The 24705-nt window shown below is 41.5% G+C and overlaps 1 protein-coding gene across 3 annotated transcripts in view; it reads left to right on the top strand.

Annotated features, from left to right (window-relative positions):
• Positions 1-24705, top strand: part of prkar1b (protein kinase, cAMP-dependent, regulatory, type I, beta) — a 205812-nt gene that overhangs the window by 150109 nt on the left and 30998 nt on the right. For all 3 annotated transcript variants that reach the window (XM_034191217.1, XM_034191218.1, XM_034191219.1), the window contains 3 exons: positions 4640-4798; positions 16546-16606; positions 23178-23299. In XM_034191217.1, the coding sequence (XP_034047108.1) occupies positions 4640-4798; positions 16546-16606; positions 23178-23299 (342 nt within the window). The remainder of the gene's footprint in view (positions 1-4639; positions 4799-16545; positions 16607-23177; positions 23300-24705) is intronic.

The raw sequence follows: 24705 nt of genomic DNA, 5'->3' as shown, positions 1-24705 counted from the left end.
TTAACTGTTTTAGTCTGTGGTGCAGTTGAAGGTGCTATATTATTTTTTCTTTTTGAATTTTTATGCTTAAATAGATTTTTGCTGGTTATTGGTAGTCTGGGAGCAGGCACCGTCTCTACGGGGATGGGGTAATGAGGGGATGGCAGGGGGAGAGAAGCTGCAGAGAGGTGTGTAAGACTACAACTCTGCTTCCTGGTCCCAACCCTGGATAGTCACGGTTTGGAGGATTTAAGAAAATTGGCCAGATTTCTAGAAATGAGAGCTGCTCCATCCAAAGTGGGATGGATGCCGTCTCTCCTAACAAGACCAGGTTTTCCCCAGAAGCTTTGCCAATTATCTATGAAGCCCACCTCATTTTTTGGACACCACTCAGACAGCCAGCAATTCAAGGAGAACATGCGGCTAAACATGTCACTCCCGGTCCGATTGGGGAGGGGCCCAGAGAAAACTACAGAGTCCGACATTGTTTTTGCAAAGTTACACACCGATTTAATGTTAATTTTAGTGACCTCCGATTGGCGTAACCGGGTGTCATTACTGCCGACGTGAATTACAATCTTACCAAATTTACGCTTAGCCTTAGCCAGCAGTTTCAAATTTCCTTCAGTGTCGCCTGCTCTGGCCCCCGGAAGACAATTGACTATGGTTGCTGGTGTCGCTAACTTCACATTTCGCAAAACAGAGTCGCCAATAACCAGAGTTTGATCCTCGGCGGGTGTGTCGTCGAGTGGGGAAAAACGGTTAGAGATGTGAACGGGTTGGCAGTGTACACGGGGCTTCTGTTTAGGACTACGCTTCCTCCTCACAGTCACCCAGTCGGCCTGCTTTCCCGGCTGCTCGGGATCTGCCAGAGGGAAACTAACGGCGGCTAAGCTACCTTGGTCCGCACCGACTACAGGGGCCTGGCTAGCTGTAGAATTTTCCACGGTGCGGAGCCGAGTCTCCAATTCGCCCAGCCTGGCCTCCAAAGCTACGAATAAGCTACACTTATTACAAGTACCGTTACTGCTAAAGGAGACCGAGGAATAACTAAACATTTCACACCCAGAGCAGAAAAGTGCGGGAGAGACAGGAGAAGCCGCCATGCTAAATCGGCTAAGAGCTAGTAGCTGCGCTAAGCTAGCGGATTCCTAAAAACACGCAAAGTGAATAATGTGTAAATAATTTAGAGGTGATTCAGCAGCAGGAGTGCTTTAGTTAAAGCACGTGAAGATTACACTGGGAAACAAATCGTAATCTAGATAACTAGATCAATCTAACTGCGCAGATTAAACAGCTAACAGATACAGAAAAACACCACTGTGCTCCGGAACAGGAAGTGATACAATACCGCAGTGAGAGCCAACCACCAGTAGAGCATGCAACTAGCATTTATCTCTGCACCAATTCATTTTTTTGCCTCCGCCTGAGTGTCCAGTGCATCCAGACTCTTTTCTTCCCGGTCTTCTTCGCTTTTCTTCCCGGTCTGTTTGTTAAATCTACAGGCCCCCTCATAGAAGCCACCATGTTACACTGCCATGTTGAAACAGTAGCACAAAAGAGACATATTTACTCCACCTTTCACATTTTGCAATGCTGCTGGACGACTGAAAAAAGGAGGAATCACACCGCCCACTGATTGCTGGTTGTCGTGAATGGAATCACAGCTGATTTCTGATCCATGCGTAACAGTTCCCACGCTTCGGAACGCATGCGAACTATGGATTAATTGCAAAGTTTGCATAAGTGTAATTTTTGTATCAAGATGACTTGTTTTTAACGTGATAACGGCGTTTATTTTGGTGCAATCATAATAAATAAATAACATTGCTGTGAGTGGAGAAGCTGTAGCTGGATGGTGTACAGACCTTGTGCTCCACTTCAGTGATGTTCCTCGGGCTGCAGCTTTTTCACACTGATTTCTTCAAATGCTGCATTGATAAATCTGTTGTGCGCCCTGTAGACGACCAGATCAAAACTCTAATTGAGTCCGATGAGAAACAGCCCAGTAAAGGCATTTTTTGAATAGTCAGTCAAACTTGAGGTGGAGTGGGCACCCAGTGTTTGCTGCAGGGATGAACACACAGTACTGTGTGTTTTTAAAAAATATGCAAACACACTGCTTCACTTTAAATATGCAAAGCGTCTCTTCTAGATTATCAATAGTGTGTGTTTGTGTTACTGTTTGATGGCACAGACTTGCAGAACTGATAGAGCAAATAAAACAGCTATTTTTGCATTTGCATAGTTTGCATAGCTGCTTTGTCTTCATATGCCTGTTGTGCAGCTCGCACACAGACAGTGCAGGGCAGAACCATAGGGGTGAGAGATAGCAAAAGCCCCCAAATCCCTTAAAGGTCCACTTTGAAGACATTTAAAGACATTTTTTTTTGCATATAATAATAATAATAATAGTAGTGATATTACCCAGATTTGAGTACTTTGGAAAAAAAATGTTATTTAATAATAATAATAATAACACGCTGAAGGGACTACATCTCTCGGCTGGCTTGGGTACGCCTTGGGGTTCCCCCGGAGGAGCTGGGGGAGGTGTGTGTGGATCGGGAGGTCTGGGCGGCTTTGCTTGAGCTGCTGCCCCCGCGACCCGACTCCGGATAAAGCGGAAGAAAATGGATGGATGGATGGATGGATAATAATAATAATACTGTTGGAATAGACTCCAGCCCCCCTTGACCCTTAATTGCAGTAAGCAGTTGAAGGTGAGTGAGTGAATGTCTAATAATAATAACTTACTATTTGTAATACTACCTAAGAATAATGTAATGCAGTTTGAACTATGTTGACTTTGAAACTAAGATGATCAAATTGGGCATGCACAGCTGAGCTGGCTGAAATTCCACATCTATGGCCATAAGACTTTGTGCAGTCATATGTTCTTATGGTAATAACTCTTGAAAATCAGTGTCTGCAGTCTAAGTTTGGTTTTTGAAAATTCTTTGCATATTTATTGAAAATACACCTTTATTCTCTGTAAGCAGCAGAAAGCTGTCATCAGGCACTTTAGCACCGTGGGACAAAGTGTAACTGTAAACTTTCCTTTTTTCATTCGTTTATCTCTTGTCATTTGCGATGACTTTACTGTGCAGCATGGTAAGTGTTGTGTTTTTTTTTTTTTGTTTATGTCGTGCAATGTGTGCAAAATGAATGGAAGAAAATTGTACAGGTAGTACCAAAAATGCAAGCTAATGACATCAGCCATGCAAAGTGACATATAAAGAATGTCACTTAACGGCCACCAATCAGATGACAAGGCACTAAACAGGTGTCATATAAAGCAGGCTAACAAATTTGAGAACCCACATTTTGGTGAAATGGAAGATCACGCATGTTGCTTATCACAAGAGAAAGCAATCCCCATCACCAAATGTGTAACCTCACTACTAGATGACACTAAATCCTACACACTATAGATTTAAAGAAGCCTATTCGATGTTGACTTTATTTCATTGTATGATTTTGGATTTGAAACTATGCAGATGCAAACATAACTTCGCATTGAGTGAGAATTTACTGTAGAGCAAAAACAAAGAGTTCACTGCGCTTCTGTGTAGCACAAACAAATCTGGTGCAACCGGATAGAACTAATTTGTAAAAGAGAAAAATAACTGGTGCAACACAGAAATAAGTGCCAGACAATTTGCAATTTCCTGTCATTTATTTGTTAAATGTAAAGTATGATTAATCTACTCTAAATTGACCGCAGGTGTAAGTGAGGGTGAGAATGTGTTTGTCAGTATGTAACTGCCATGTGATAGACTGGTGGCCTATCCAGCGTGTACGCCACCAGTTCCGATGTTGCGGACCAAATGGTCCCCCCTAAAAATCGGTCCGCCCTGCCTTCACTGCGCATGTATCATTAGCTGCAGTTCACAGATTATCACGTCGTTTCTGCTTAAAACTGCACTCCAGTCATCATCTATCTCAGTGACAGATATCTGAAGCTTTTGTACAGTGTTAATTTCCACATAAATTCAGCATTATTTCATCATAAAAGACGGAGGAAGAGTGCCGCAGCTACATGTGCTGCTAGCTAATTGCGTTCACTGCACATCGGTCATTTCAAATGGCATATCACCTCGATTCTGCTTAAAATGGCCTTGTTTCTGCCTAAAACTGACTTTAGAATGATTTAAGAGGTTTTATCTTGTCATCTGGTGGTTAATAATTACATTAATCCATTTTATTGCTTTGGGTGAAGAGACTGTCTCTCAGACTAGCTGCTGAGCTCCGAAATGATGCATGCACAGTGGAGGCAGGGCAGACCAGTTTTTAGCAGGGGACTGTTTAGTCTGCGACACCCAGATCGGCTCCAGCCCCCCTTCATCTTTTATTGGAATAAGCAGGTTAAGAAAATTGATGGATGGATTGCATGGTTAGCCTAGTTCAGTGGGCTAGTTTTGGGGCTGACCAATTTTAGGATACATTCAGTGTGAAAAATTGTAAATAAACTCAAGTATATGGTACTTGTCAAAAGTTCCCATTTAGTTGGAAAACTGTCATAATTCTTAACCATTTGTAAAGTTAGCATCAGCTAGTGTTCCATGTCTTCATGTGATAGAAGTTTTTTTGAAGTTTTGAAACTAATATAAAGCATGTTAATGTTCTTCATATTAATCCTCTTTTCCCCCTCTTTGTGCAGGTGTATGTGAATGGTGAGTGGGTGACCAGTATTGGAGAAGGGGGTAGTTTTGGAGAACTAGCCCTGATCTATGGGACACCCAGAGCTGCTACAGTCAAGGCTAAGACTGATCTTAAACTGTGGGGCATCGATCGAGACAGCTATCGTCGCATCCTCATGGTACGAACACTTCTTAAGTAACTTTAATTATAAATATTTGGTTGCTGCTCATACTAGGGCAGCACAGTGGCTTAGTGGTTAGTACTGTTGCCTCACAGCAAGAAGGTCATGGGATCGATTCACACCTGTGGCCTTTCTGTGTGGAGTTTGCATGTCCTCATGTTTGCGTGGGTTCCCTCTGGGTGCTCCGGCTTCTTCTTCTTCCCACATACAAAAGACATGCAGGTTCTATTGACTGGAAACTTTAAATTTCCAGTAGCTGTGCGCACTGGTGTGAATGTGTTTGTTTGTCTATATGTGGCCCTGCGACAGACTGGCGTCCTGTCCAGGGTGCACCCCACTTCACACCCTATGACTGCTGGGATAGGCTCCAGCTCCCCATAACCCTTAACTGGACTGGAATGAGCGATTAAAGATGAGTGAGTCAGTGAGCGCTCATACTACAGCATGCCCTCTGCAGTTTTCTTGTTGAATCAAAGGTATGTCAAATTAGACTTTTATTTTTCATGTTGGCAAGTGATAATGATTATTTTCAGTCCAATTTATTTATACAGTGCCAAATCACAACATAAGCTGCACCAAAGGGTAAGATCTTACCTTTCTATGTCAAACACATAGGCAGGAGTAGGAAGGAGATTTTGCTGCAACATGTCTGCGAGGTGACATGTGTATATTAAAAAGCATAATCTGTTCTCTCACTGTTGTAATACACATAGGTGTGATACAGGTGCTATATTAAGTCTCCATGAGGTATTATTAGATGAAAAGCATTTCATGAAACAAGTTGTAACTCATGCAGTCATGAAGTCATTCACTTTTAGCAAGCTGCAGATACTGCACCAGATGTGTTAGTCACACCAAATCCACACATGCAAGGTTGCAGCTATTTAACACTATCTACACTTACAGTACAGTATGATACAGGCTGGGGTCATCTTAGGGCTGAATAATCAGCACAGAAGACTGGCGTTGCTGTCAAAGTATGTTGTTGGGTGTCTCTGCTCTCTTTTCAATATCAAAAATGGAAGGTTTGTGAGGGATTTTGACTGTTCAGGTATGCAATGGCTTTCATAAAGGACAAAGATATTTGAAACTGTTATGTTTACACAAAGCACCTCCAATTCCGAGGCCATGGTTCTCGACCGGAAAAAGGTGCTTTGCCCTCTTCAGGTCGGTGGAGTGTCCTTGCCTCAAGTGGAGGAGTTTAAGTATCTCGGGGTCTTGTTCACGAGTGAGGGACGAATGGAGCGTGACATCGATAGACGATTCCGTGCAGCATCTGCAGTGATGCGGTTGCTGTATTGGACCGTCATGGTGAAGAGAGAGCTGAATAGGGGAGCAAAGCTCTCGATTTACCGATCGATCTACGTTCCGATCCTCACCTATGGTCATGAGATTTGGCTCATGACCGAAAGAACGAGATTGCGAGTACAAGCGGCCGAGATGAGTTTCCTCCGCAGGGTGGCTGGGCACTCCCTTAGAGATAGGGTGAGGAGCTCGGTCACTCGGGAGGAGCTCGGAGTCGAGCCGCTGCTCCTCCATGTCGAAAGGAGCCAGTTGAGGTGGCTCGGGCATCTTTTCCGGATGCCCCCTGGACGCCTCGCTGGAGAGGTGTTCCGGGCACGTCCCATTGGGAGGAGGCCCCGGAGAAGACCCAGGACACGCTGGAGGGACTACGTCTCTCGGCTGGCTTGGGAAAGCCTTGGGGTTCCCCCAGAGGAGCTGGGGGAGGTGTGTGTGGATCGGGAGGTCTGGGCGGCTTTGCTTGAGCTGCTGCCCCCGCGACTCGACTCCGGATAAAGCAGAAGAAAATGGATGGATGGATGTTTACACAAATGTTACATATACAAAATCTGCAACCTACCTACTCTGAAAAGTGTAGGGGGTTTAGTACTACTTGCTGTGATGTTGGCTAGACCCGGTTTTATGTACTTTACATCACCAATTAGCTTGTTAAAAGTGAATGGTGTTTTCAGCACGGCTTCCTCCCAAGATTACTCTGGCCACTTCAGTTATATGAAATACTCATTTCCAGAGTAGAACCAGTTCAACAACAAATCAGCAAATACCTCTGTAAGTGGCTTGGAGTGCCACTCTGCTTTTCCACTGTGGGACTCCACAGTTCTTTTGGCAAACTTCAGCTTTAACTTTCATTTTTGGTTGAAAGGTTCAAAGGGGGCAAAGCGAAGCATTATCTGATGATGGATTAATGTAACCAAGTCATCAGAGAAGTGCACCTGTAAGTCCAGTCAGGGTCAAAGTGGACTTCAGCAGAGGCAGTCCACGAAGCAGAAACAAGCCTTCAGTTAAAGGAAATTATTGAGGTAACATAAATGCTTACATGAGACTGCTGGTGACACTGAGGAAGACAGTCCTGCCGGTAGCCACTAAAATTGAGTATTTATTCTCAGTTGGCAAGTTGGTGTTGAGCAACTGCAAGGTGTATGATCTATTCTGAAGCAAAAATACATTTATTTTGTTATTTAAACATTTAGAGTAATACAATCTTTTAACATTTTGTAATCGAAAAATCACTTGATCTAATATAATAGTAGTAATAGTAGGAGCAACAGTAGTATGAACCAGAAGGCACAGTCATGTAATTTATACCATTGTTCGATTCCATTGTTCAACCAGTGTTCGGTTGGCTAAGTGTTGATCACTTTGGTAGATAAATTAAATAATAATAAAATAATAAATAATAAATTTTTATATATATTCTGCATTCGTAAACAAGAGCAGTCAGAGATTTCTGATGTCCGCCAAGGGTTGACGATAGGGCTGTCACTAACGATTATTTTCATTGTCGATTAGTTGGCGATTATTTTTTCGATTAATCGACTAATCAAACGATTACTTTCTTTTCTTGCTAAAAATGTAAGTCCACTTAATGGACCTTAATCAAAATACTTATGATAAATTCAGATAAACAAAACACACATTTAACTTAAAAGTATAAAATAAAACGTTTGAGGAATGGAAAGAGGAGGACAGCAGATAAGAAGAACAGCAAAAGCAACGGCGTAAAGATTTAACATCGGACGAACTGGACAAGATTGAAGTCGGGAAAGAAGAAGAAAACAGTTCTATTCGTGCGGGCGGCCGAGCGCTCCGCATCAAAACAGCGAGCGTAGTTTCTGGACATGTTTGTCAAAGCGCAACACAGCAGAGAGGGGTGGGCGGTGTGAGCGGCCCGCTGCTGCGCGAGCCCGCAGACTCGGTAAGCGCATCAGAGACAAAATATAAAATACTCCCAAATACTCACACATTTTTATCAAGTTCTGTTAATTTAAATAAATATTTGTGTGTTAGCTCACTGTGTGGGACCATGGTATAAGCGGATTAAACAACTCGAAGCCGTGCATTATACGGTTTGAATGCACTTCGCGGAGTAACGGAGTAAAGTGTTTTAGACTCCGCGTCGTGCATTCAAACCATATAATGCACGGCTTCTCGTTGTTTAATCCTTACATATATCAATACACGATAACTGTTGGGTAGCTAAACATGCTAGATTACCTTGTGTTGTTTGGGGTGGATTTGGCTGCCCGGGATGTTTGCGTTTCAGGTGCTCGTGCATGACTGTAGTGCTGCCATGATATGCTAGCACGACTTTGCACAGTCTGCATGTAAGTGACTTGGCGGCTGTGTTTTCTGTGAAATGCTCCCATGCTTTGGATTGTTGCAGTCTTGCTCTGAATTTCTCTGTTAACTCTGCTTTGGCTCCTTGCTATTGCTGCTCCACCATTGTTTATCCGAGTGTGTTGTAGCAGAGTCTTTGCGTAGGAATAAAAAAAAAAAAATCACTTAGCTACCGTATCCGCTTCTCCCTTGAGGAAACACCGCCCCCCCCAAGTTCCTGTTGCAGTTAGTGCTTCCACAAAACACGTCGCCGGACCAAAATGATAGTTTTTGAATGGTAAAACATGATTGGGCGATTTGTCGACAATGAAAATACGTGTCGACAAATTTTCATTGTCGACATTATCGATAATGTCGACTAATTGTGACAGACCTAGTTGATGAGGACTCAAAATAAAAGAAATGCGATTCACATCGTGACCCAGACTTTACCTGGATCCAGATTCCACAACTGAAACATGTTTTTTATGTATATTCTGCATTCGTAAACAAGAGCAGTCAGAGATTTCTGACGTCCGCCAAGGGTTGACGAGGACTCAAAAGAAATACGATTCACATCGTGACCCAGACTTTACCTGGATCCAGATTCCACAATACAATGTAATAATTGCATACTGATCCAGAATGGTCCGACTGAGCAAGATGTTGCAATCTGATATTTAATTCACAAGCTAAAAGAAAATAGTGTCTTCCTGATCTTGGTTTTACATTAAGATGTGGTATGTTTCTGCTGCAGAACCTGTATATTGATCTGGCTCACTCCCAACATCCAACACTAACAGGGTCTTCCTTTGTACAATATCCACATTTGATTTAAATTTTGTCTAGATCCATCAAGCAGATTTGAGATGATCCTCAAAATGGTGAAAATTTATGAAATGGTCCAAAATCAGGATCTTGATCCCAGTCCACTCCACAATTTATTGGAGTCTTCCATGCCCTAATATCAATCTGTGGTGAAAATTTCATCTTAATCCGTGCAGTAGTTTTGACGTAATCCTAGAGCCTGTAAAGTGAAATCCTGAGCCAGAATCTGGATCACCTCCAAAATTCAGTGGAGTCTTCCATGCCCCAGTATCTATTTGTGGTGCAAATGGTACACACTTCATCGTGATGATCCCACCCTCTGTGTTCCCAGCTGGATGCCGTGCTTTGTTCCAAGCGTCCAGCACTTTGTGCCACTGTGTATATAAAATGATTACTTTGTAGCGGATTAATCATTTTCTCTAAGTTGGCTGATGAAAACGCCTCTGATCACTTCCGGAATCACAGAGGACTGTTTCATCTGCAGCTTTCTCTCTTTCCTGCACTTCATGAGGTGGAGAACGCATTTGGATCAGTCTAAAAGGTCATTATTTGTAATGTTTATATTGTAATGGCTTGGTAAAACAGTTTCATATTTATTTATTCTTATAAGTAGCTGTAAAATTCTATTTATGATCAATTTAACATCTTGTTATAATTGTTCAATTGAGCTGCGCTCTGATGTGGTGCGCTGATGCAGTTGCTCACGCCGTGTTTTTGAATTGTTTGCGCAATGATCACGCTGGAACAGCCTCTTCTCTATCCACAAATTGCTGAGGATTAAACAATAAAGTATTGAACTTGCTCCCATTTTGCTTTTCAGTACAACAGAAAGTAAAGCACGAGTCCAGACCGTGCAGCAGAGGGTCTGCCAGACTCACTCAGCTACTTCCTGAATCACCGTTCCTCTCCGCTGTGTTGGCGTGCTCCCAGGGCAGCTCGTACATGTTGCCCATAAGGAATGTCAGAGCCTTATTTTTTTGTACAATCACTCACAATGTAGGTTCATCCGTTGTCAACCCCTCACACAGTTCTCTCATGATTCTTGCATGTTATGAGTTGCAGAGACTACAATCAGAGGGTTTTGCAACGCCCATAACGTCTCTGTGAGTATGTGGCGAGGACCTTTGTCACCTCGCCAACTTTGAACTGTTCAAAATTCATCCATGACACATACAACACCCTGCAGCTCCTACGAGGGGATATCGACACCCAGCAAATGTTGCAAGAATTCTCATGAATTCCCTTGCAAATGCTGTTTGCAGGCTGTCACCGCCCAGTGAGAGAGTACCCTAAACTTAGTGGTTCTCAGAGGGTCTTGGTGAAACCACTCTCATTTAGGGCATCCAACAAATTTACCAAAAATCTATTAATTGTGTTCAAGTTATTATAGGCACAAGAAAATGTGAATGCTTGCACATACGGGCATACGCACTGACCAACTGCATTGCTATATTCCATTTGTGGCTTTACAGCTGGCAGAGGATAATAAGCAGACACGATAACACTAGACACAAATATGCCTGATGTACAACCACATAAAATGTACCACAGTCTTACCATCTGTGGCCCTTCATTTGCTGTATTTCCACCCACTTCAGTCTCAAACATTTGGAACACTTTCTTTCAGTTTCATACCATCTTGAAAATGCAAACACACATGCTCGGGTGCACACAAAAGTCACTTCTACCACCCAGAGTGCATCCTCCCTTTTTAATGTTTCCAGACGAAGGAAAGGGAAAGAGGAAAAGAGGGAGTGCCGTGGAGGAGAGAGTGGGTCAGCTCTAATGCCTCGACACACACTTCCCACTCCGGGAGCTTATCTAACAGGAATGTCTAAATGTTTAAACTGGAAACACAAGGTGCTCTGCTCCGGCTGTCATACCATTCACAAACCACACGTACAAACACACACCGGGTGCAGTTAGAATGACTAATTGCTGTGTGTGTCTTGTCTGGCTAGCCATCTTTTTGCTGTCTGTATGAATATCCATGCTTCTCCAAAGGTTTCCTTAAATGTTACTAACTGTGCCAAACATTTTCCTCAAAAATACATTTGATAGCTGTCTATTTAAGCTCTATAACATTCATGCATGTCTGGATCATTGGCAGCAGTAAAGATTTTGCTGTGTATCAAAGATCCTGAGCTCACAGACGTGGAATAACGTTTGTTTGGAACTGGGTATAAAGTCGGCAGTGGCATACCCGACACTCATGTCACCTCTTAAGCACATAGTTTACCTGAGGGTACAGTCTGCCCTAGTAACCTTTCTTGAGAGGATTTGCGCTTTCTGTCTCCATGTCATTCCTTCATTTCATGCAGCAACAGGAGGGGAGAATGGGTGAAGCAGAATTCAGTTATCTGGACCTGTAGTTAATTATAGCTGACAATGATTTGCAAAGCTGTTTTTACAAACTGTGCTATTCTGGCAGCCTCTGAAGCCAACGCGCTAAGCATTCCCTCTATTTGTGTGCGCGTACATGCGCATGTGGTTCCCCGGGAAAACTATGCCATCTGACCATCTGCAGTTTGTTAGCAGCTCTAAGAAAGGTGTGTTACCTTGTGTGTTTTTGTTGCTAAATCTGGTTCTCATCTGCTTGTCTGCTTCATTTCTCCACATCATTGTTATGAGACTGAACTATACTCATAAGATTGCATTCATATACATTGCTGTGCCCTGATTCACTATGATTCAGTAAGTAAGAACCGTTGCACTTGAAAGCAAAATGGTTGTTGGATTGAACTCCACCTGGGGTCTTTTTATGTAGAGTTTCCATGTTCTTTCCATGTCTGTATAGGTTAACAATGGGTTTTCTGGTTTCCTTTTGCAACATATCTAAGTTACCTGGCCTCGGTTTTATAAAGCAGTCTAATCTTGTTTAGTTAACTGAAGTCACTTAGTTGATTATTTGTTTGGCATTAGCACATAGTCAGCTAAAGTTTTGTGTTACCTGACCAAAGTTTTTAGCCTGGTACAGAGGAGGCTAATCTTATTTTAGTCGACAAAATGTGTCTTACTTCAAAAAATGGCAGCTATCATGTGCCACCACAACATGGAACACTCAAGAGCACCCCTACGTTGCTCATATTCCTTCAAAAGTAGTGTCCTTCAAGGCTTGACGGACGTGTAGGAGAAGAACTGCTAGGCTAAGAGCTAAGCACATCGTTCTGCAGTTTGTATGTGTCCATAAATGTCAATAAAACCAGTTAATGAAACAAAGGCTGGATAGTTCATGATGATCGACCAGGAAGTAAACAAAACTGTTGCGCATTGGAGGCATTTCTTGTCAATAGCGCTTGTGAGGCCATTATGCCTGTGAAAATTGTTGACTGATGTAAGACATCTAATCTACAAGTTTAGCCGTCAATATGATGCTGTGATTCGACGGATAATGTTGGGCGACTAACCATAGTTGAATAAGTAAGTACTTTAGTAGACTAAAAGATTAGACTGCTTTATGATACCGGGCCCTGGTGACTCTACCCATTGGTCTGAAAATGTAAACCCTGTGGTGGACTGCATACCACTCTTGACACTACAACCATATAATGCATAAGCAGATAACAAATGGCTGGATTTTGTTTCAATAAAATCTGTCTTTAGCAGATGGCCAGACTGAACACAGGTACTGTGAATGCTGTGTGAAGTGTGGACAGAGTTTCTGACCACTTCCCAGTGAATGCTGGTCTTCATCAAGGATGAGTTCTGGCTGTTACTCTGTTCATTACGTGCATGTGTTGGAGTCCAGCACTTTAGCTGTCTTTGTCAGTGAGGAAAGGTTCTCTGACTGACTGTAGATGATGATGATGTCACCTGTGTTGTATCAATGGATGCCCTGATTATGGCACTTGACAAACTGAGTGAGGAATTGGAGTGTGGCTTTCCCTTGATCAAGACTCAGATCCACAGCTTTCAGTGTCTTCCTGAACTCAGCCATCAGAAGCGGCTTAGTATTTCTTCTGTTTTTTCTTGTTGCTTAATGCTGACAAATTATACTGTATTTGTTGTCTTTCTGATGCCTGATTCTGTTTTTTCGCTCTGTTTAAGGTGCGGCTCTATCCAGAGATGAGTGTGGTGTCTGTTTCTGCAACCCTCCTGTCCTGTGCACCAGAAAAATGTCTTGTATATTCTTTTTGTAAATTGTTTTGTAAATTGTGTCGGTTGCATGGCCCAAGCAGAGTGTCACCCCTTTGAGTCTAGTCTGCTTGAGGATTCTTCCTCAAATCATCAGAGGGAGTTTTTCCTTACCACTGTCACCTGAGTGCTTGCTCTGGGGGTTGGTAAGGTTAGACCTTACTTGTGTGAAGCGCCTTGAGGCAACTTTGTTGTGATTTGGCGCTAAATAAATGAAAATAAATTGAAAATTGAAATAGAAATGTATTTGTTGTGGAGATTGTATGACTTTGGTACGCTGTCTCTGTAAAGAATCTGTGGGTACTATTGGAATGACTTTGTGTCACACACTTACTTAGGGAGACATGGGGCATAGTACTTGTATCATGAGGAAACATCAGCTACAGTATTATGGCCATGTGGTGCATTTCTCTGTGTGCGATACAGCATGCAGGTGCCTCAGTGCTAAGAATCCCAGCAACTTAAAACAGCCCCTGGAATTCAATGGGATCAGTTTTCTGTTTTTCTGTCTGCCTCTCTTTGGTGGACTCACTTTCAAACCTTCATAAACAGCTTTATTTTGCAGACTTGCTGAAATTTCTTCACACCCCTCTTTCTCATTCTTTTCATTTGACCAGTCATTCAGATTGAGGCATAATTCTATAATTCTGGCATGCTGCGCACTGGTTCAAAAATGGTCTGGGACAAGACCAAACTGCCTTGATTGCAGTTGTGCCTTACTGTTCTGGTTGCAATTTTCCCACCATGTTAATGTTTCTATTCATGCACATACATTTTCTGTATTAAAGCCAAGATGGGAATAATTTTGTTCCAAAAAAAAATGCAGCCATTCAAAAGCACACCTCTCCTCTATGTGCTCCTCACTTCAGTATCCAGGCACATAATTAGGAAACTGTGTAGTTCCATTTCCTGTGATAAATACACTGTCCCCATTGTGTTACCAGCAGTCACACAATACACACCTTATTGTGTCAGCTTGGTATTTAAACATGCACAGCTACAGACAAAGTCATTAACAAAGTGACAGATCACTGTCAACAAACAGAACACAAGACAAAAGGAGACAGAAAGGATACTAAGAAATGAGGGGAGGGTGCAGGGGGGGTAAGTGTTTCACTTTGGACGGAGATGAAGGTGATGGTGATGGGGTGCAAGGTGCAGCTGGTTTAGTTTGGCTGTGTTCCATGCCTCAACTCTTTGAAGAATCTACCTCAAAGACAGTGAGCAGACACGCAGGGTGGCTCATCTTTAACCACAGAAGGAGAAAACATATTAACTCCAGCAGGGGTAAGGGAGTTTTGTACATGAAACATGCGCTCAGGGCCTCCCAAGTAGACAGGAAAGAATGATTTCTGAAGAATTAAAAAGGAGGCTATCTAAAAAACAAACAAAGGTTTTGTATCAATTTAAAAAGAGCTAAATTGAGATATATATATCTGCTGTGTAAAGTAATGTCATGTGTACGTGGTAAGATTTTAAGCTCAGAAGGTTTGTGTAAGGAGATCTGAAGGGAAGTAATGAAGTTCAACTCACATCTCTCACAGAAACAGAAAAGGCAGGTGTATGTGAATTTTGTGTTTTATAGCTGTGTGGGAGTGTGTCAGAGATAGACTACACATGTGAGTGAGCATGTTTGTATGAAGCTTTGTCTCTGTAGCAGAACTAAAAACAGACTTTGTACTTTACACACGCACACAAGTACGCTTGAATCATTTATCCAGGAGGGAGGCGATGCAGGGTACAATTCCTTTAATCAAGTTGTTTATGATTTTGAGTTTGACATTGGCTCACTTGGGAACATTTTCTCCCCTTTTAAGACAAAATGTGAAATTATATGAAATTAGAGGCAGCAGCAGGATTGGTGCACTTATACACTAAAGACACCCCAAAGCCTTTGTATATTATTTCCATATGCAAAGGGCAGTTACAGGGTGGACAAGGTTGTCTGTGTCTCCTTTTCCTTTATGTTCCCTGTCTGAGTAATTCTGTGTAATAAGGAAAGGGAGAAAAGAAGAGTGCAGTTAGAGAAGTGGTCCTCTTGGTCTAGACTTGTCAGGAAGCACCTGATGCTTATAGCTGAGGGAGAGGGGAAAGTCCCCTGCCTGGTGGGTGGAGTGGGCCACACACACCGACACACATTAAAGTATATAGTGTATATTATCACCTTGCTCATATACACCTCCAACTATATTCCCTCAGGATATAGACCTGCAGAATTAATCAGATATTGTCCTTATTGTCTTTGCAATAATTTTGTATTCTTGCATGATGCATAGTATCTATACTGGAACTTTAAATATACACAAATGATAAAAAGTTTAAAAAAAGAGAAAGATTTCTATCAGATTTATAAAATGGCATCTGTGCATATTTTCAAGCAGTTTCCTCTTTAAACATCACAACAGTGTTCTGGGAAATGTGCTTCAACTAACACTCCCAAGATTTAACCATAACTGATAAATGCAACTCACTTTAAATTGCAATGCAAATCACTTTAACTCACCTTAAAAGCAACCTGCATTGCACTGGTATCCCATCCATGAGGAGTTGTAGACTCTCATCCACTTATGCTACTGAGTCTGGGGATAAGCACAGGTACCAGAAGACCTCTGGGCTTATATGGGACTTAGGGTGATGTGAACATAAGGTCTCACCAGTGAAACAATCAGAAATGTTTTAGGCCATCTCACCCATGGTCCTCCTACCCAGTACAACATCCTTTTCTTGCCATGGTTGGTTGACTCTGTAGCCTGCTATTTCTGAATGATGTCCAACTCATCATCTGGAATTATTTTAAGGGAGTGAAAAAGATCTCTTTTCATTGTTTCTTTATGTACACTTCACAGCTAAATGATCCAGGGCTCTTTTTCTCTGTACACAAAGGGTTTTGTGAACAAAGTGAGGAGTGGTGCCAATTACCAGCATCAGTCTCGGCTGTGACATTGAGAATCAGCCCTCATGCACAGCACCACCTGAAGGCTGCTCTGCAGACTATTTAGATCCAGAATAAGCATGAGAGAGGGCATCATGCAACAGATTGTAATACGACGGTACATAAAACACCTTACAAATATGATAAAAAAAATAATAGTAATGTTCTATTACTAGCTACTGTGGTGTCATATAGAATCCAAGGTGAAATTGTTCTTGCCGTTATGTTACAGGGTAGCACACTGAGGAAGAGAAAGATGTATGAAGAGTTCCTCAGCAAGGTCTCGATCCTCGGTAAGTCTTTGGATAAGTATGTATCATTGTACAAAATGAATATGAATATACTGAAACATGACCAGTATTTCACATGCAAGCCATATGCTAACATTTGTCCTCTCAAACATAAAGTCAGAAAGTCCAGACTGTGGGCATTTAAAGCCGCAAAGTGCAACATATACATAGTATAGCTTAGCCCATGGGCACCGAAGTACATTGTCACACAAGACCAATGGGTTCGTAAAGTCAGTGTGTACAGTCCTAATCTTCCCTCACTGTTCATTCTAACTCCAGTCACACTGTGCGTTGTTGATGTGTGGGCAATTAAAGAATAGGGATTTAATGGCCTGGTCACATTGCATACGATGATTCCTGAACGAAGGGAAAAGGTAAAAAAGTCACAAATCATCGAGAAAAGGTGGACGAATGAGCATTTGACTTTTCCCATCACCAAATAGCCTGCAAATCAAGAGCACAAAAGGAATGAAAGTGGAACAAAACAAAACCAAAGCTAACGTTGATCTCTAGGCTTTAAATGAAATGCGCTTGGAGTCAGTGCTGGAGCAGTGTCTACATCCTCCTCTGTGTTCCAGGACTCAGCGCTGGGTCCTGGAAAAGCTGCAAAGAGAAGCATGCGATCTGACCCACTGTAGAGATTTGTGCCCACGTGTGTGGATCCACCTGCTCTGGTTGCTCGTCCAGAACACCAGAGGGATCATCTCCTTCATCATCAGAATTCTCACTGTCTGGTTCAGACTGACGATGCGATGCGCTGCACACTCCATCCTGCTCCAATTTAAAAAAAAAAACTGAAGCGCTTGCTCAACATTCATAAGACGCCTCATTTTTACAAAACAAAAAACACCACCCACATACACTGAGTGCTCCACCAAAATAATGCACACTCAAAACATGCCAAATACTTCTCAAATCTCTCAAATACCAAAACTCTAATTGCTGTCTGTACACCCGAAGTGTGCACGTACTCAGCGTTTTTCACGTGTTGTTGCGTTCATAGATTTACTTGCTGCTCTGTATGTTTGGTTTTAATGTATGCGTACTGTCGTGTGTAGCCCGCACTCTTGCCTTCATTTTTTTCTTTTGTTTTTTTTGCGTTGTAGAAATGCGCTCCATTCTCAAAAACGGTAAAGCAAATGGCACTCAGGTTTCCAAATGTACAGTGGGACACACACTGCTTCCTTGTCAGGGCTGGGAACATCAGATCGTAAACATCAGAGTCCTTCTGTGCCCCCCCCCCCCCAAATAAAAAAAAAGTAGAAAATATTGGCATTTAAAGTCACTAGCAAACTTAAAACTTCCCGTCTTGTTTCAGCATAGAGAGAGAGAGAGCTGTCAGGTTTTTCAAAACCCTGGTGTTTCTGATCAAAGCTGTTCACATGCAAATGTCCGCTGCTGCTGAAACCTTTATCACACTTGATGCTCAAAGTCTCACTTCTGTAAACTGCTGTCTGGTTTGCACAAACTGACGTGCAGTTCTCTCTGAGAGATCACGGCAGACGGCACAAAATATTATCACGTCGTGTCGGCCCTCGAGCTCCACAGCAATGAGGCTGATCACACTTCTGCATGAATTGTTTTCGACAGCATTCATTCAAATTTTTGCGACAGTTTAAAAATCCTGATGAAGCGCCAAGTGCAGGAACGAAGCTGCGCGAAGGTTAAACGATGCCAATGAAAGTCAACAAAAGTCCAGATTTCTTGTTTCATTTGGGCTTTGTTGCCCTTCGTTAAGTGCCATGTGACCGCGCCTTAAGATAAGCCTCTCTTTCCTGCTGGAATTTGGATAAGACTAGCCTATACAGGCCATTCAGTTTGAAGGAATGGTGACTGAGATTCATTCAGACCTTCAAACGAGTTGCAGTTGGAACTGACATCTCATGCCCTTCCACTTGATTGTATGTGTGCGGTGTATAGGCTGAGGCCATGCCCCCTGCACAGAGTTATTAGCTGGCTGAGCAAACACATACACTTAACTCATGTTTTAAGAAATACTCCCCGCAAAGTTCTCTTTTCATTCACCGCTTTTCTTCTCTGCCTCCCTTTTTGACATCCTTGTCGAGACCTGCTTTCAAACACCGCCTCCCTCCTGAATGCTCCCTTTCCTTCCTTCATTCCTCTTTCCATCAGTCTTCTGCCACTTTGAATTGGAGGAGGGGTAGGAGGCGGGAGTGTTTTTGTTTGTCTTTGATTTTTCAGATAGCCACGAAATTGGGTACAAGTCCTTGATGTTGTGGGGCAAAGGGGCGAAAAAACATGTTCTTTGTCACTAGGGTGTGCACACATGCGTGCACGCACACACACAAATGACCCCCTGACCATTTTCCCATGTTAGTGCTGTGTGTTTCGCAAGGTGATCCAAGTGGCTGCAGGCTCCGCAGAGCGTGAAATGTAGGTTCTTCACTCAGCACATTTGTGTATTGTGTTACTTGCTGTTAACGATCACCTCTATAGTACCTGCTGCCTTTAAGTTGCAGCCAGACAGAGGACATCCATCTGGGGTGGGTAGACACCATGGCCCCACTAGAGGGGACACCGGACACCTCAGACTCACCAGACTTTACCTTAGTTAATCCTTAATACATACACATTTATACACACTGGGATCAGTTACCAAGAACACTAGGAGATAATGGGTTAGGACAAAGTTTCTAGTGTAACCAAAACAATGAATCTTCCACCTTCTAAACAACTGTTTTCACTAGAGGAAGCTCACATTCCACACATATTGTGTGTAGACTTATAACTGAGCAATAACTTGAATAAGTGTTATTTGGTCCAATAGGAAGTGTTTTAGTTCTATGTGGAGGTATTCGGTTATTAGTGGGTCCTTTTTCTATAAATATCAGAAGCTCTAAGTAGCTTTAAACTCTTTTGGTTGGAACATTTTTCCCAGTGAAGATGTGTGACCGTCTGTGTTTTAGGTTTCTGTGTGAATTCCAGCAGCTTCTAGAAATATCTCCGGCTAACCACGTCACTGTACATGTGGTCGGACGGTCGGAAAGACTGCTGTCGCCAGTGGCTCTTTAAGATCAACAGAACTGAAAAAGATAAATCCTATCACAAATTCTGGCAGGACTCACTCATAAATGGTCAATTCTTTTTGGTTTCATTCAAAGCGTTTTAAGATACACTCCAGATCATGACAATGAAACATCTATTTCAAGCTTTCAAGAATGTGTTGCTCAACAGTAAATCTGCATTTGAATTAATATGATGTGGTCATAGTTTTTTCTTAAAGGTGTAGTACTTTGTGTGCTGAAATCTATTATGAAATACTCTTATGTCTGTTGCTTATCACAAAAGTACAGCTTATTTGCTTGTCGGTAAAGTGTTTATTTGGGTGATATTCCATGGCAGATATAGTGAGATTGTTCTTCTTGTAAATGACATGAAAGAAGGTTTGAATTTCCTGCTATATGTGATGGAAATTGGGAACTTTGAATACAAAAGTTACTATATTTTCCAGAGTATAAGTCAGATTTGTATTTATTTATTTATGTTTTTGGAGGACCTGTGGCTTTGGTGTGACTTGTATACTGAAAAATCACAACTTTGTTATTAATAACAGTAATTATAGTGACTATTTATATAGAACTTTACCATGATTCAAAGCACTAAACAAAACAAACTCCAGTAATAGAAGAATAAATGCCCATAATTTTAAAAAATATGCTGCAACAATGTACAAAAAGCTCAAATCAAAAATATCATAACACAGAAAAAGGTGCTACTTATAGTCCACAAAATATGGTAAATATGTTAAGTCTCCCCATTTATTATTTTTGGAAAACAACTAAAAAGTTTGTAATTGTAACTGATGTTAGTAATGACAACTGACCCAAGCTGGATTTCCATTACAGTTTTGCACAAAACGTTGGCAATATTTTCAGACTGTTGACAAAAAATAATTGTTAGATGACAGCATTTCCATTGAGAGATTGGATGCGATAGCGATACTCTCGTATCTGAATCCCACTGAAACTAATAGGTAAGAATTTATATTTACTCCGTGTCTTTTACTCTGCCAATTAATGCATTCATGGACGTATTTCGGTTGTTTAAGCCGCAAGGTTCAAAGCGTGTGAAAAAAGCAGCAGCTTTTAGTTTGTAAATGATGGTGTATATAATACCGAGATAAATTGTGACTTTTCTAATACTGTGTTTTACCGCTTTTGAAAGATGATGACAGTGTTTGGGGTTTTATTTTTTTATTTATTCATTTTTCATGCGTTCTTTTTGTGTTTGTGATTCTTGAATTTGCCCAGCAGCCCCTGTGGTGCTTAAAGTGAAACTGGTTTAGTGCCACAGGGGCTTCTGATGTGGCCGCGTCTGAATCATTGCTAAAAGTTATCGGTTATCTGTAATAAAGGTAAATGTTTTTAGCAGTTTATCGTTTTAGCGTCATAAAAGATAACTTTTCAGTTATCGGATTAATGGTTATCGAAGCTAACTTTTTGGTTAGCTGTGCCCACCACTGCCTGCTGTTGGTTTGTCTGAGTATTGTCTTTCCTACCAAATATTCAAAGGTTGGTTTAAAAAAATCAAAAGGGACTACACCTTAAACTTCATTTTTGATTGTAACAGACTTGTAAAATATCTAACACTTGAGTCACTTCTCACAAGTAAAATATTCCACTTGAAATTAGCAGTCATTGAACTCTAACTTTTTACTTTTTGTGCGTGGTTGTAATTTCACTTAAGGAATTTGGTTTCATGTACAGTGGGTAATAACTGATTTCTCTAATACTGTTAGTAAACACTTGTACATCTGTATTATAATAGCCAAGTGGCTCTGTGTGTGCGTTTGTGCTTGTGTATGTCTTCGATCACGCAGAAACTGGGGAGAGCTGACATTTGCTGTTTGGTATGCTTATGTATTTTGGGTCAAGGATGAATGCTGTGAAATGGAAAGTTGATAGGACAAATATTTTTGGAGAAATTAGCAGTTTTAGCTAACCAGTAAACAGTGGACGTTGTGCTGTAATCCACCATGGGAGTTCACGGTTTTGAGGTTTTTAATGTTACTGTGGTATATCTTAGTTCACCAATGTTGTTAGTGTTGTGATTTATTATTTTTGTAGTTCATTTGGTTTAGTCAGTTTAGTTAAGTCTCATGTTACTGTTACCATGATTAAGTTAAGTTTCATGTTGCTGGTATCATGACTAAACAGTGTATTGCGTTTGATGTCTTCTGCCACGTCTCTGTTTCTCCCTGTCTAAAAATAAAAGCATCTGCTTGAGGCAGAATCACGGAGAAACTGTGACATGCATTAACATCAGTCAGTCACAGAGAAACTTTGGAGAGCTGACATTTGCCATTTGGTATGCTTATGTATTTTGGGTCAAGGATGAATGCCGCCAAAATGGAACATTGATAGGACTAATATTTTTGGAGAAGCTAGGAATATTGGCTAACAACACTGAGGTGATGGGGAGGTGATGGTCAAGTGGTTAAGTGTTGGGCTTGAGATCAGAGGATTCTCGGTTCAAATCCCAGCATGACCGGAAAATCACTAAAGGCCCTTGGGCAAGGTTCTTGATCCCCTAGTTGCTCTCGGTGTGTACCTTCTATGGCAGCATTATTTGTAAAGTGCTTTGAGCATCTGATCCAGATTGAAAAGCACTATATAAATGCAGTCCATTTAACAATGGAAGTTGCAAACTACATCGAGGACTCACACGCCATTCCAACAGCGGCAGTAATTCATCTTTATATTTAAAGCGTGTGTGTGATTTTATTTAGGAAGTTCAATGTAAGTACATAATATAATTGTATACATTAAAAATACATGGATGACACAAGAAAGTGAAAACACTTATTTCCATTGTGGTCCATTTAAAAATCAAATGAGAAAATCGAAGTAGTAGAAGTAATAATAATAATAATTAATAATAATAGTGTGTATGTGATAACAACAACTTAAACAATTAATAAATACATTTAAGACATTAAATTAACATTAGAAAATTATGTAATTAACAGGAAATAAAAGGGTCGAGTTCCTCTTCTAAAAATTGTTGAGGTCTAACATTCTAACAACATTCTGGACTCACACATCAACTCATTTTACAAGCTTTACTTAATTTATTACCACCCTTGAAAAAATGTCAGCTGCCTATTTTATAAACATTACCCAGTCTAGAGCCTGTAGATCCCCACGGCAACAGGCTAGTGTATCTTTATCTTGCTGTTGTAAGATTTCATTCCTCAGAGAGGATCACAGCGGTTTAATTTGTCACATGTTAACAGGTGCCCAGCAGATGCTCTCAGCCTGACTAATTTACAATGAGTGAGCCATATTGGGATCATGATGTGCAACTATTTGAGGTCTAATCTTTTGATCTCAGAAAGGACAGAGTTCTGCCATCACACTGCAGAATCAGTAGAATTAAAGATTTAAGGGTTTGTCCCTGATGAATGATTGGATTATCTTGAGGGGGGATTAGCATTCACACTGTTTTACTGTACTAGAACAAAGGACTTGGTTTCAAAGTGTGGCGTCCACAAAGCACATATGCTATGCACACATTGATGCTGTTATTGATCATAAGTGTTTTCCATTCACAGAGTCTTTAGAAAAATGGGAGCGTCTGACCGTGGCTGACGCTCTGGAGCCCGTTCAGTTTGAGGACGGAGAGAAGATAGTGGTTCAAGGGGAACCTGGTGATGACTTCTTCATTATTACAGAGGTACAGTGGATATGATGCATCTTTGGAATTTCTTTTTTTTCTTTTTCTATTAATGATTGATGTTTATACTCACTGTAAATGCTTTATGCGATGTCTATTTTAACGATTTAACCACAGCCGTGTGTGCTGACATGGACTATGCTGACATGGACTATGCAGCGCAACACATGCACATGTCATCAGGTAGGCAGTAGGGCTGATGTTCATGTCATCATGCACGGATGTTAGTGGGCTTTTGGCTGGGATCAGAATTGAACTCATTATATTACCACCAGTGGACAGACTATCAGGTAGAACCCCAGCCCCCCCCCCCAACCTTTAACCATGACTCCTGAACAAGTGAGTCCTCTCTTATACTGGAAGCTGTGTGGAGCTGGGGACCTCGATGTAGCTTCATGAGGGGCCACCTACCTGTCATTCCAACATACTTTTGACCAAGTCCAAACTTACACATCTTTCAACAGGGTCAGGTCAAGACGGCCCTGTGCAGGATGTGGGTGTATGACTTTCTGTAGTTTTATGTTTGGTGCCTTCTTGTTTATCTCCAGACTTTTGGCAGATCTTCTGCCACCATTTCTCTCATTTACTTTCTCCTCTTTGTTCAATAGTTCTAGTAAGTAAGTTCCTAGAGTGCTGTGATGCATCACTCCTTATCCTTCATTTGCCCCCCAACGCCACTTTTGTGCTGCTCTTTACACATTTCAGATCCATCCGTTCTGTTTTTAAACATTCTGTACCATTATGCAATAATTATGACAGGAGAATGTCAACATTTTGGCCATATGGTGTGTTTATTTATGATGATCGACACGCAGGTGCATCAACGTTGAGTACCCAGCGATTAAAGAAGGATGGGTGCCTGCCATCCGAGATTTGACCTGACTTCAGTGTATTATACCTTCAAACACCTTTAAATCCAGAAATCAGCACATTGTCCTCATAGGTTAGGTCTGGGAGTACGCATTGCTGCAGCATGTCGAAGCATCCACCGTACATTGCCCTAGGTCCTGGATGGCAAGCAACCAGGCAAACAGGTAGTCAGGTGAAATGTGGGCATCTTCTTGACCTACTCCAGCTGGTGGGTTCTGTAACAGTATGACCCTTGCATGCTGGATCATGCAAAAACAGAGAAGAGAAAAGAAAAGAAATGGCTTCAATTTGTAACACTCAAATGAATTAAGTTTGTTGAAATTAAGTTAAGTTGGCACAAATATTCCTGGTTAAATTAATTTGGATCATTCTAATTAATTTCAGTGAGGTTTTTTTGTGCATAATCCTAGAATAATCTGGCCATGTGTTGGATTAGTGATTTTACGAACCAGACAAAAAAATCATATTGATTGACTGTAAGCCTGGAAAGGTACCAACAGGGAAAATATGAAGGGAAACTGTCCTGAATCACGATG

The sequence above is a fragment of the Thalassophryne amazonica genome, chromosome 16 (genome assembly GCF_902500255.1).
Source record: "Thalassophryne amazonica chromosome 16, fThaAma1.1, whole genome shotgun sequence".
NCBI classification, from domain to species: Eukaryota; Metazoa; Chordata; class Actinopteri; order Batrachoidiformes; family Batrachoididae; genus Thalassophryne; species Thalassophryne amazonica.
The sequence above is the reverse complement of the archived record's forward strand: the minus strand, read 5'-3'. Positions and strand labels throughout refer to the sequence as shown.